This window comes from Tachyglossus aculeatus, chromosome 25 (assembly GCF_015852505.1).
Source record: "Tachyglossus aculeatus isolate mTacAcu1 chromosome 25, mTacAcu1.pri, whole genome shotgun sequence".
In the NCBI taxonomy this organism is placed as follows: Eukaryota; Metazoa; Chordata; class Mammalia; order Monotremata; family Tachyglossidae; genus Tachyglossus; species Tachyglossus aculeatus.
In genome coordinates, this window is record NC_052090.1 from 23,825,599 (window position 1) to 23,838,616 (window position 13,018).

The 13,018-nt window shown below is 50.6% G+C and overlaps 1 protein-coding gene across 1 annotated transcript in view; it reads right to left on the reverse strand.

The window, feature by feature from the left end:
• The window catches only part of SLCO5A1 (solute carrier organic anion transporter family member 5A1), a 45,022-nt gene that overhangs the window by 18,128 nt on the left and 13,876 nt on the right, over positions 1–13,018 (reverse strand). The window contains exons 4-5 of the mRNA XM_038766530.1: positions 8,551–8,683; positions 4,468–4,694 (exon numbers count right to left, since the gene is read on the reverse strand). Of these exons, the coding sequence (XP_038622458.1) occupies positions 4,468–4,694; positions 8,551–8,683 (360 nt within the window). The remainder of the gene's footprint in view (positions 1–4,467; positions 4,695–8,550; positions 8,684–13,018) is intronic.

The following is a 13,018-nucleotide window of genomic DNA, read 5'->3' on the forward strand; positions in this document are numbered from 1 at the left end:
CTCGCTCTCAGAGGCACTCAGTATATTCCAGGGCTCGAGTGTTTGGACGCCAACCGGCCCAACTTGTGGACCCTTTGATGGAGGCAGTTGTAGTGCCTCTCTGCCCCTTAGACTGAGCACTGAGGAGTCCGCGATTATTGACCCCTTTCCGAGTCAACGTGGATGGCACGGGCATTGAGATCCCGGGGATCACCAGGGGCCACGCCAGCAGAGCTAGAGGCCACTGGGACCAGACCTGGGTCCCATGGGGCAAGTTTGACCTTTCCACCGGGCAGCGAGGTTTAACCCGGGGCTCGACTGGAGAGGGGATAACAGGTCTGGTCGCAGAGGCCCAGCTTATTCCACACCTCATCCGTGTCCAGGATGAATCCAAAATGCCAGCTAATTCCCTCTGCCCCTCCCACAGTGGGGGGAGACGGTAAATCGGGTGAGCTAAAGTGACTGATGGGAGGGATCCACAGCGGCAAGGCCACTTTTGGACCGACCCACCGGCCCCCGATGGACCATTTTGCTGTCGCTGAGCTCTAGAGGATCTTTACAGCCCCGGTCCGATTGGGCCCCCAGTCAGCTGACCCGTGCTCCCACTGGCCCCCACATTGTCTCCCAGATTCACAATTCCCGATTCCCAACTTTCCAGGTCCTCCAATCAGCTCCCTCCTTACGACCTCTCCGCTCCCTTCTTCCACTCAACCCCAGCTCACACACTTCGCTCCTCCCACATTCACCAACACACTGTGCCTCCTTCTCGTCTCTCCCACTTCCTACCACTGACTCACGCTCTGCCTCCTGCCTGAAATAATCATAATCATTATAATAATAATTATGGTATTTTGTTAAGCACTTACTATGTGCCAGGCACTGTGCTAAATACTGGGCTGTAGCTCACCGTCCTGGCTTCAAATCCGCCAAACCCCAGATGGGCACATCAATCTGCCCCCTCTAATAATAATAATAGTGGCATTTATTAAGCGCTTACTATGTGCAAAGCACTGTTCTAAGCGCTGGGGAGGTTACAAGGAGATCAGGTTGTCCCATGGTGGGCTCACAGTCTTAATCCCCATTTTACAGTTGAGGGAACTGAGGCCCAGAGAAGTTAAGTGACTTGCCCAGAGTCACACAGCTGACAATCGGCAGAGCCGGGACCCTCTCACAACCACATATCAGTCTTTGCAATCTTTTTTTCTGCCAACCTATAAATTATTTCATGTGTTTCCTCTGCCAGATTATAATCTTTTTTCAGGTGGGGATTGTGCCTTCGAAGTCTCTGGCATTCTCCCAAGCACCTGATACAGTGTTCTGACACGGCAGGTGCTCCATAAATACTAAAAATGGAATAATTCTGCCCTTCTTTTCTATGTCTCCCTTAGCCTCTCCTTATAAGAAGCACTTATGTATATAACCAATCAGTGGTATTGACTGAGGGCCTACTGTATGCAGAACAGTGTACTGAGCGCCTGGGAGATTGCAGTAAAGTAAATACTATCCCTGCCCTCGAGGAGCTTACTCGTCCATTTTCATCAGTTCAGCATTTGCTTATTTTTTCCTGATTCTTGATGCTAGCGGTTTTCCCTACCCTCATCAATAAAATGGAGATTCGATACCTGTTCTCTATCAGAGAAGCAGCATGGCTCAGTGGAAAGATCCCGGGCTTTGGATTCAGAGGTTATGGGTTCAAAGCCCGGCTCCACCAATTGTCAGCTGTGTGACTTTGGGTAAGTCACTTCACTTCTCTGGGCCTCAGTTCCCTCATCTGTAAAATGGGGATGAAGAATGTGAGCCCCCCCCGTGGGACAACCTGATCACTTTGTAACCTCCCCAGTGCTTAGAACAGTGCTTTGCACATAGTAAGCGCTTAATAAATGCCATTATTATTATTTATTTATTATTTATCCGCCTGTGAGCCCCATGAGGGACAGGGATGGTGTCAAATTCCCACCCGTGGATTCGTTCCCAGTGCTTAGTTCAGTGTTCTGCACCAAATAAGCACTTAATAAATAGTATTACTACAACTACTGGTAGGTGCCCAGTACAGCAGGCAACCAAAACAGTGCTCTGCAGGTGGTTGAATGAGACACTGACAGGTTTACCAGCTGTGCCTTGGGCAGACTGGCCTAATGGAAAGAACCCAGGCCTTGTGAAGCGGTGTGGCTTAGTGGCAAGAGCTCGGGTTTAGGACATGGGTTCTAATCCCGGCTCCACCACTTGTCTGCTGTGTGGCCTTGGGCAAGCCACTTCACTTCTCTGTGCCTCAGTTACCTCATCTGGAAAATGGGGATTGAGACTGTGAGCCCCACTTGGGACAACCTGATTACTTTGTATCTACCCCAGAGCTTAGAACAGTGGCTGGCACATAGAAAGCGCTTAACAAATACCATCACCCTATTATTATCATTATTAGTACTTAGGACCTGGGCTCTAATCCCGGTTCCACCACTTGTCTGCTTTGTGACCACAGGCAAGCCACTTTACTTCTCAACTTATCGAGAAGCAGCGTGGCTCAACGGAAAGAGCACGGGCTTTGGAGTCCGAGGTCATGGGTTCGAATCCTGACTCCACCACATGTCTGCTGTGTGACCTTGGGCAAGTCCCTTAACTTCTCTGAGCCTCAGTTACCTCATCTGTAAAATGGGGATTAAGACTGTGAGCCCCAGGTGGGACAACTTGATCACACTGCATCCCCCCAGCACTTAGAACAGTGCTTTGCACATAGTAAATGCTTAACAAATGCCACTATTATTATTAGTAGTAGTAGTATTATTATTATCGCACCACCGATCACTCACCCTGCTTCTGACTTGGAACTCTCACCTCCTTCCTATCCAGCAGATGACCATTCTCCCCACCTTAAAACCCTTTTTTGGCATGTCTCCTCCAAGAGGCCTTCCCTGACTAAGCCATCTCTTCCTCTTCTCCCACTCCCTTCTGTGTCCCCCCTGGCACTTGAATTTGCTCCTTTTATTCATCATCATCATCATCATCATAATAATAATAATAATAATCATGTTGGCATTTGTTAAGCGCTTACTATGTGCAAAGCACTGTTCTAAGCGCTGGGGTAGGTACAAGGTAATCAGGTTGTCCCACGAGGGGCTCACAGTCTTCATCCCCATTTTACAGATGAGGGAACTGAGGCCCAGAGAAGTGAAGTGACTTGCCCAACGTCACACAGCTGACAAGTGGCGGAGCCGGGATTTGAACCCACGACCTCTGACTCCAAAGCCCGGGCTCTTTCCACTGAGCCACGCTGCTTCATCCCTCCCTCATCTCCACAGCACTTATGTCCATATCCCTAATCTATTTATATTAACATCCGTCTCTCCCTCTAGACTGTACACTCACTGTGGGCAGGGAATGTATCTGTATATTATCTTATTGTACTCTACCAAGCACTTAGTACAGTGCTTTGCACACAGTAAGTGCTCAATAAATACGTTTGAATGAATGAATAAACTTTGTTATATTGTACTCTCCCAAGGGCTTAGTTCAGTACTCTGCGCACAGTAAGTGCTCAATAAATACAATTGATTGAGATTATCTGCACCTCACTTGCCTCATCTGTAAAATGGGGATTAAATCCTACTCCTCCTACGTAGGCTGTGGGCCCCACATGGGACAGAGAGAGTCCAACCTAATCTTCTCATATCTACTCCACTGCTTAAAACAGTGCTCGGCACATAGTAAGTGCTTAACACTTAGAGAAGCAGTGTGGCTGAATGGGGAGTCAGAGGTCATGGGTTCTAATCCCAGCTCTGCCACTTATCAGCTGTGTGACTTTGGGAAAGTCACTTAACTTCTCTGTGCCTCAATTACCTCATCCAGAAAATGGGGATTAAGACTGTGAGCCCCATGTGGGACAACCTGATTGCCTTGTATCTCCCCTAGCGCTTAGAACAGTGCTTGGCACATAGTAAGCGCTTAACAAATACCAAAATTATTATTATTATTATTACTAACAAATACCAGAACTATTTCTGCTATTATCATCTGGGGAAATGGGACGACGTGGTGTTGAGAAGTAGCATGGCCTAGTGGCTAGAGCCCGAGCCTGGAAGTCAGATGGACCTGGGTTCTAATCCCAGCTCCACCACGTCTGCTGTTTGACTTTGGGCAGGTCGCTTCACTTCTCTGGGCCTCAGTCACCTCATTTGTAAAATGGGGATTAAGACTGTGAGCCTTATGTGGGCCAGGGACTGTGTCCAACCCAATGACCTTTTATCTACCCTAGCATTTACTATGGTAGCTGGCATATAGTAAGCGCTTAACAAATGCCACAATTATTATAATTATTATAATTATTATTATTACTGTGGAGTCCGGCCTTGGCAGGGGGTCACCCCAACCTGGATGTGGGCTTGCCTGTGTGTGCACTGGGTAGGTGAGGAAAGGAAAAAAAGAGACGGGGGAGGTGGGGGGAGGTACTGGGAGGGGGAAGAGCAGCAGTCGCGTGACCTCTCCGGGTGAGCTTACCTCTGATGCTCTTCCCGAATCCCAGAGACGATGGACCCGCCCCATCCCCTTGTCCTCTGGCGCTCGATTTCTCCTTGAAGACATCTTCGTCCCCGGGCCCATCGGGGGCTCCCAGCTTCTTTTTCCTTCTCTTCTTCTTGTGGCGGGGTGGCAGCGTCTTGGGAAAGGCGAACATGGGGACGATGACGAGCAGCATGGCGGTGGCACACAGGAGGAACCCGCTCCACCTGTGTGCCGGGAAAAACCGGTCAGCGGTCGGGCCCCAGGGCGGACCAGAGTGGTCGGATCGGGCCAGCTCGGTGGCGAGGTCCAAAACAAGCCTTGCCCTACGAGCCTGGGGTCGGCAAAAGCCCCCCGCTGCCGCACCCCTGGGGACCAATTGAGGCTTCCTCGAAAATCTCCAGTGGCTACCAATCAATCTGTGCATCAGGCAGAAACTCCTCACCCTGGGCTTCAAGGCTGTCCATCACCTTGCCCCCTCCTACCTCACCTCCCTTCTCTACTTCTACAGCCCACCCCGCACCCTCCGCTCCTCTGCCGCTAATCTCCTCACCGTACCTCGTTCTCGCCTGTCCCGCCATCGACCCCCGGCCCACGTCATCCCCCGGGCCTGGAATGCCCTCCCTCTGCCCATCCGCCAAGCTAGCTCTCTTCCTCCCTTCAAGGCCCTACTGAGAGCTCACCTCCTCCAGGAGGCCTTCCCAGACTGGGCCCCTTCCTTCCTCTCCCCCTCGTCCCCCTCTCCATCCCCCTCCATCTTACCTCCTTCCCTTCCCCACAGCACCTGTTTATATGTATGTTTGTACATATTTGTTACTCTATTTATTTATTTATTTATTTTGCTTGTACATATCTATTCTATTTATTTTATTTTGTTAGTATGTTTGGTTTTGTTCTCTGTCTCCCCCTTTTAGACTGTGAGCCCACTGTTGGGTAGGGACTGTCTCTATATGTTGCCAACTTGTACTTCCCAAGCACTTAGTACAGTACTGTGCACACAGTAAGCGCTCAATAAATACGATTGATGATGCTGATGAGGCTTCGCTTTTTCCGTGGCCTAACCGGGGATGGGTCTGCCCAGGGAGTGCCACAGCCAAGGGTTTTGGTGGCATCCCAAAGAATGCATCCCCTTGCCGCCGCTGCCTTCCCCCAGGGAACTCGCCCATCTAGAGTCACGCCTTGGCCTCGCCTGCCTGTCGGGCTGTTCCACATCACGATCACGGCATTGCTTTGGTCCACCCCTGAAGTGACTCCCCACCAGGCACCCTGCTCTAGGCTCCCGCAGGTTTCCCAATTGGACATGCCTGGTTAGGCAAGGAGGGAGGGAGGGAGGGAGGAAATGAGGTGAGAGAGGTAAGAGAGAGATAAAGAGAGGAGACAGAGTGTGTATGTGTGCACATTGCTGCTGCTCTTTGTTTCTTGCTCTCTGCTTTCCGCCTGGTTTTTACGAGAGAGGCCCGTCCTAAGCCACTCTCTAACATCATCATCATCATCAATCGTATTTATTGAGAGCTTACTGTGTGCAGAGCACTGTACTAAGTGCTTGGAAAGTACAAGTTGGCAACATATAGAGACAGTCCCTACCCAACAGTGGGCTCACAGTCTAAAAAAAAAACATGGCGCTCGACAACGGCTCAGCCAACGGGCGGAAGTCCTAATGATGCCTGCTGCCGCGGGCATCTCTAATTTTCTCTTTTGGGGCCACAGATTGGCCCAGTTCTTCCCAATGGCAGTTGGCAAGGGGGATCCCTGGGTGCAGGGGTGCTTGCTTATGGCATTTATTAAGCGCTTACTATGTGCAAAGCACTGTTCTAAGCACTGGGGAGGTTACAAGGTGATCAGGTTGTCCCACAGGGGGCTCATAGTCTTCACCCCCATTTTCCAGATGAGGTAACTGAGGCACAGAGAAGTTAAGTGACTTGCCTAAAGTCACACAGCTGACAAGTGGTGGAGCCTGGATTTGAACACATTGCCTCTGACTCTAAAGCCCGGGCCCTATCCACTGAGCCACGCTGCTTCTTCCCAGGGGTGCTGGGAAGAGAGAGAGAAAGGCGGGGAGGGAGACAGGAAGGAAGGAAGGGAGAGGGTAACCATCCTCACCGCCATTCAAATAACTGGTACAGATGCCCCACTGGTGGATGGGAGGCATCACTTTTCCTCATGAGCATCTGCACAATGCTCACCCACATGGCCTGGGCCCAGAAAAGATGCCCAACTATTTTCACAGAGAGTGTGCAAGAGAACCTCTTTCCAAGAGATCAAGGTTCACCACTGTGAACCAAAGAACGATTCGGATTGCCAAGGAGGGACCGAAGGGCTGGAGGGGTTGAGTGACTTGCCCCATTCCTTCCAAATCTGCCAGAACACAGCTCTCCCCACCTTCAAACCCTCCCAAAAGCTTTCCCTGCTAATTCCCAACACCCCAGGTGGCAGCCACCGGACTTCCTCTCTGAGCAGTGACGCCTTCACACCCACCCTCATACCTCTATGGAGAAGCAGCATGGCTCTGTGAAAAGAGCCCAGGCTTTGGAGTCAGAGGTCATGGGTTCAAATCCCGGCTCCGCCACTTGTCAGCTGTGTGACTTTGGACAAATCACTTCACTTCTCTATGCCTCAATTATCTCATCTGGAAAATGGGGATGAAGACTGTGAGCCCCCTGTGGGACAACCTCATCACCTTGTAACCTCCCCAGCTCTTAGAACTGTGCTTTGCACATAGTAGGCACTTAATAAATGCCATTATTATTATTATTATTGTGGTATTAAGCACTTACTATGTGCCAAGCAGTGTACTAAATGCTGGGGTAGATACAAGCTCAGCAGGTTCCACTTGGGGCTTGCAGTCTAAGTCGGAGGGAGAGCAGGTATTGACTCCCCATTCTGCAGATGAGGGAACTGAGGCACAGAGAAGTCAAGTGCCTTGTTCCAGGTCACAGAGCAGGTAACTGGTGGCGTCAGGATTAGAACCCAGGGCCCGACACCCAGGTGCATGTTCTCTCCACTAGGCCTCGCAGCTTCTCCAATGGGTACATTCAATTATTTATTCAGTCTCATCGACGTGACAGATTTGGGCTATTACTTGTTGCTTCCCAGCTTTTCCTCCAGCTCCTTATCTGGGTAAATAACGTCCTACTAGCTGCCTCCTCAGTTCGATCGTCAGCCCGCTGAAGGCAGGAGACCAGGCCTGTGGCTTCTGTTCGATTACTCCAGGCACTCAGCAAAGAGATATGTACATGGCAGGTGCTCAGCTCAAAGCCAGGTAATAATAATAATCATGGTATTTTTTAGGTGCTTACTATGTGCCAGGCACTGTACTAAGCAGTGGGGTGGATATGAGCAAATTAGGTTGAACCCAGTCCCTGTCCCACGTGGGGCTCAAAACCTCAATCCCCATTTTCCAGATGAGGTAACTAAAGCCCGGAGAAGTGAGGAGGCTTGACCAAGGTCAAACAGCAGACAAGTGGAAGGGTCAGGATTAGAACCCATGACCTTTTGACTCCCAGGCACATGCTCCATCTACTATTCATTCATTCAATCGCATTTATTGAGCGCTTACAGTGTGCAGAGCACTGTACTAAGCGCTTGGGAAGTACAAGGTGGCAACATATAGAGCCGGTCCCTACCCAACAGTGGGCTCACAATCTAGAAGGGGGCGACAGACAACAAAACATATTAACAAAATAAAATAAAATCTACTATGCCATGCTGCTTCTCAAATAATTATGAGCCAGGCACTGTGCTAAGTGCTGGGGTGGAAACAAGCTTTATCGGGTCGGACACAGTCCCTGCCCCAAGTAAGGCTCAAATTCTCAATCCCCATTTTCCAGATGAGGTAACTTAGACCCAGAGAAGTGAAGTGACTTGCCCAGGATCACGCAGCAGACAAGCGGCAGTCGGGATTAGAACCCATGACTTTCTGACTCCCAGGTAAATGCTCCATCTACTACACCACACTGTAAACGGCAGGCGCTCAGCTCAGGGTCGCATACCTATGGCGGGGGCTCTGAAAAATACTGGGGATCGTGAGCAATTTATTGAGCTTTAGTCGGCCTGCTTCGCCCGAGGCCGGGCTGCCAGACTCACCAGTTTCCGATGAAGCGAGGGTCGCTCTGGTCCAGACGGGCAGGCGTCCGGGGGTCCACGTAGAAGCCGATGAGGACTCCGCCCAGAAGGTACCCGGCCGCGGGGCCCAGGGCCCCCATGACGTACATGACGGCTGAGGAGACAGGACAGGGGGGTCAGGCAGAGGCCGTGGAGGGTCCGGGCGGTCGCTTCGAGGGGTGAGCAGTGGGCGATGCCCACCTGTGACTGTGGAGGGTGGACTTGGGGCTGGCTGGCTGTGCCCAGAACCCAGAAAAGGCAAAAAAGGATGCCACAGGGAGCTTTGTAAGAGAGGGAAAGACACAGATGGAGCCCCAGCCCAGAACCCAGCAGCGGTGGTCATACCCGCTGACCCTCGCTACTGACCACGGGGGACCTGCTGACCACCAGGGGCCTTTGGATTTCTTCCGGGCCGGTCGGGCTAAAGCCCTTTTTCTCCCGGCACGAAGTCCTCATTGGTAGCGTCTCGGTTCTGCCAATGGCTCTGAACTCCTCGAGGACAGGGATCAGAACTTTCTCTGGACGTTTGTCCAAGCGTCTTTCGGCTCTCCCACTTCCAACCCCTCGCTCCCAGGCTTCCCTTGCCCCGGAACCCCCCTTCGCCCCTGAGCTCCCACCCTCCATTCCACACTCTCACCACCTTCCAACACTGCTCTGAACTGGCATCTCCATGGGTGCAGGGAACGTGCCTATCAACTGTGTTATATCATACTCTCCCGAGTGCTCAGTACCGGGGCTCATCATTCATTCGTATTTTTTAAGCGCTTCTTGTGTGCACAGCACTGTACTAAGCGCTTGGGAAAGTACAACAATAAACAGTGACATTTCCTGCCCACAATGAGCTCACAGTCTACAGAGGGGGAAACAGACATCAATACAAATAAATTAAATGACAGATAGGGACGTTAAGTGGTACGGGGCTGGGAGGGGGAGAAGAACAAAGGTAGCAAGTCAAGGTAAGCAGAGAAGCAGCTTGGCTCAGTGGAAAGAGCACGGGCTTTGGAGTCATAGGTTGTGGGTTCAAATCCCGGCTCTGCCAATTGTCAGCTGTGTGACTTTGGGCAAGTCACTTAACTTCTCTGTGCTTCAGTTCCCTCATCTGTAAAATGGGGATGAAGACTGTGAGCCCCCCGTGGGACAAACTGATCACCTTGTAACCTCCCCAGCACTGAAAACAGTGCTTTGCATTTAGTAAGCACTTAATAAATGCCATTATTATTATTATTATTATACGGTAACGCAGAAGGGAGAGGGAGATGAGGAAAAGTGAGGCCTATTCTGAGAAGGCCTCTTGGAAGAGATGTGCCTTCAATAAGGTATTCAAGAGGAGGGGAGATAAGCGCTCATTAAATGATTAATTCCAAATCCCACTAAGATCCACCCTCCCCAGCTTCTTCACAGAGCGTCTTCAAAGAAATCACAACCAAGTCACTTGACACTGTCTCATTCTTTCCTTGGCACTTAAAACTATGGGCCTAGTCTCCTGGGGACTCATTCTGCTATTTCAGCCCTCTATTGCTCTCTGACCCTCCTAAATAATAATAATAATTGTGGCATCTCCTAAGCACTTCTTATGTGCCTGGCACTATACTAAGCGCTCAGGTGGAAACAAGCAAATTGTGTTGGACACAGTCCCCCTCTCCCATGGGGCTAACAGTTTTAATTCCCATTTTGCAGATGAGGTCGCTGAGGCCCCAAGAAGTGAAGTGATTTGCCCAAGGTCACACACAGCAGACTAGTAGTGGAGCTGGGATTAGAGTACAGGCCCTTCTCAATCCCTGGCCTGTGTTCTATCCACTAGGCCATTCATTCATTCATTCAATCGTATTTATTGAGCGCTTACTGTGTGCAGAGCACTGTACTAAGCGCTTGGGAAGTACAAGTTGGCAACAGATAGAGACGGTCCCTACCCAACAACAGGCTCACGGTCTAGAAGCGGGAGACAGACGATAAAACAAAATATATTAACGAAATAAAATAAATAGAATAGTTAATATGTACAAGTAAAATAGAGTAATAAATCTGTACAAACATATACAGGTGCTGTGGGGAGGGGAAAGAGGTAGGGCGGGGAGGATGGGGAGGAGAGGAAAAAGGGGGCTCAGTCTGGGAAGGCCTCTTGGAGGAGGTGAGCTCTCAGTAGGGCTTTGAAGGGAGGAAGAGAGCTAGCTTGGCAGATGTGTGGAGGGAGGGCATTCCGGGCCAGAGGGAGGACGTGGGCTGGAGGTCGACGGTGGGACGGGAGAGAACGAGGCACAGAGAGGAGGTTAGCGGCAGAGGAGCGGAGGGTGTGGGCTGGGCTGGAGAAGGAGAGAAGGGAGAGAAGCATGTAGGCCATAATAATAATAATAATAATGGCATTTGTTAAGCGCTTACTATGTGCAAAGCACTATTCTAAGCGCTTGGGGGGTACAAGGTGATCAGGTTGCCCTACGTGGGGCTTACAGTCTTAATCCCCATTTTACAGATGAGGGAACTGAGAGGCAGAGAAGTGAAGTGACTTGCCCAAAGTCACACAGCTGACAATTGGCAGAGCCGGGATTCGAACCCATGACCCCTGACTCCAAAGCCCATGCTCTTTCCACTGAGCCACGCAGCTTCTCCAGCTAATGCTTCTTATGTGCCAGCCATCTACTTGTGCCACTGTTGTAAGCTCCCTGAGGATCAGGAATAGTTGTCTTGCATCTCTCGTGCTCTCCTAAGGGTTTGGTACGGTGCTTTCACCCTCGATCGGTTGTACTTCTTGAACACTTGCTGTGTTCAGAGAACCGTACTAAGCACTCGCCTTACGCCGTCGAGTCATTTCCGACCCACAGCAACTTCACGGACACGTCTCTCCCAGAACGCCTCGTTCTCCATCTGCAATCATTCTGGTTGCGTAGCCACAGGGAAAGCACCCCGTCCGCGCGGATGCTGTTGCCAAATTGTTGCCAATTTGTATTTCCCAAGTGCTTAGTACAGTGCCCTGCACACAGTAAGCGCTCAATAAATACGACTGATGACGATGCTGTGGGCAAGGAGACGGCTGAGGGCTTCTAGAAAACCCATCAAGTCCAGAAGGGGCTGCTTTGAAGACCTGAGTCACTCTCCGTCGCTTTACCGAGCCCGCCAAATTCAGCTCAGATTTCAGCCCTCTTTGTCCCAGGCTACCTTTTAGACATTAATTATTTGTTGCGGTTGCTCGCTTTTGTCGTTTCTTCTTGTACTGGTGAAATTACATTTGTCCTGTGTCCCCCATTAGATTGTGAAAGTCTCAATCAATCAACAGTAGAAGCCGCGTGGACTAGGAAGGATCGCGTGGACTAGGAAAGATCATCGCAGGCCCGGGAGTCAGAGGACCTGCGTTCTAAGCCTGGCTCCGCCACTGGCCTACTGTGCAAGCTGGGGCAAGTCCCTTCACTTCTTGGTGCCTCAGTTCCCTCATCTGCGAAATGGGGATTCAATACCTGTTCTCCCTCCTACTTAGAATGGGAGGCCCATGTAGGACCTGAAGATCTTGTGCTTAGTACAGTGCTTGGTGCATAGTGAGCACTTAACAAATACCACAATTACCATTATCGTTATTATTAATAATGATAATAATAATATACTAAAAAAAGTGATGAGAACGTTTCTCGGTCTCGATCCGTTTGCACACCACAGACTAGAAACCCACAGCCATACCTGCCAAATCTCCCCATGGCATCCGGGGGGCAAGCAGGGGATCTTAAGGTGGGGGATACCAACCTTCTTACCCTTTCCTGAACACCTGGGTTTACAAACGGCCTTCCCGCAATCCCCAGCCCCTCACGGAGCCGAAGGAACCCACAGAGAAGCTTCCAAAACCAGCTGTGCCCATGCAATAAGAACAACGATAATGATCACTGTGGTCTCCGTTAAGCGTTTACTATGTGCCGAACACTGTACTAATCAATGGAGTGAAACAAAACTAGCAGATCGGACACAGTCTTTGTCTCGGGTGGGGCTCCCAGCCTAAGTAGGAGGGAGAACAAGTACTGAATCCCCAGTTGACAAACGAGGAAACGGACACCCAAAGAAGTGACTTGGCCAAGGCCATATGGCAGGCCAGTGGCGGAGTCAGGATTAGAACTCGGGTCCCCGACTCTCAGGCCCAAGCTCTTTCCACTAGGCCAAGCTGTTTCCCACCTTCCTGCTTTCCTGGTCCCCTCCAGGCCTATAAGGTCCAAAGTTGGCCTCCAGAATCAAAATCCATCCCGGGGTCTTCCATCTCTCCGGGAGCAGTGCTTAATATTGATTTGGTTCAGATAATGGTGACTTGGGCATTATTGAACTGGCCTGGGCAGGGCATGTTTAATAAATGATTTGGGATTTTTGTCTTAGACTTTTTTTCTCCAGAGTCACTGCTCTCACTCCAAGAGTTCAGCTTGCCTGGGGCTATAAATAGGCAAGAAGATGAGAAGCAGCCATGGCCCAGTGGAGAAGGCAGAGG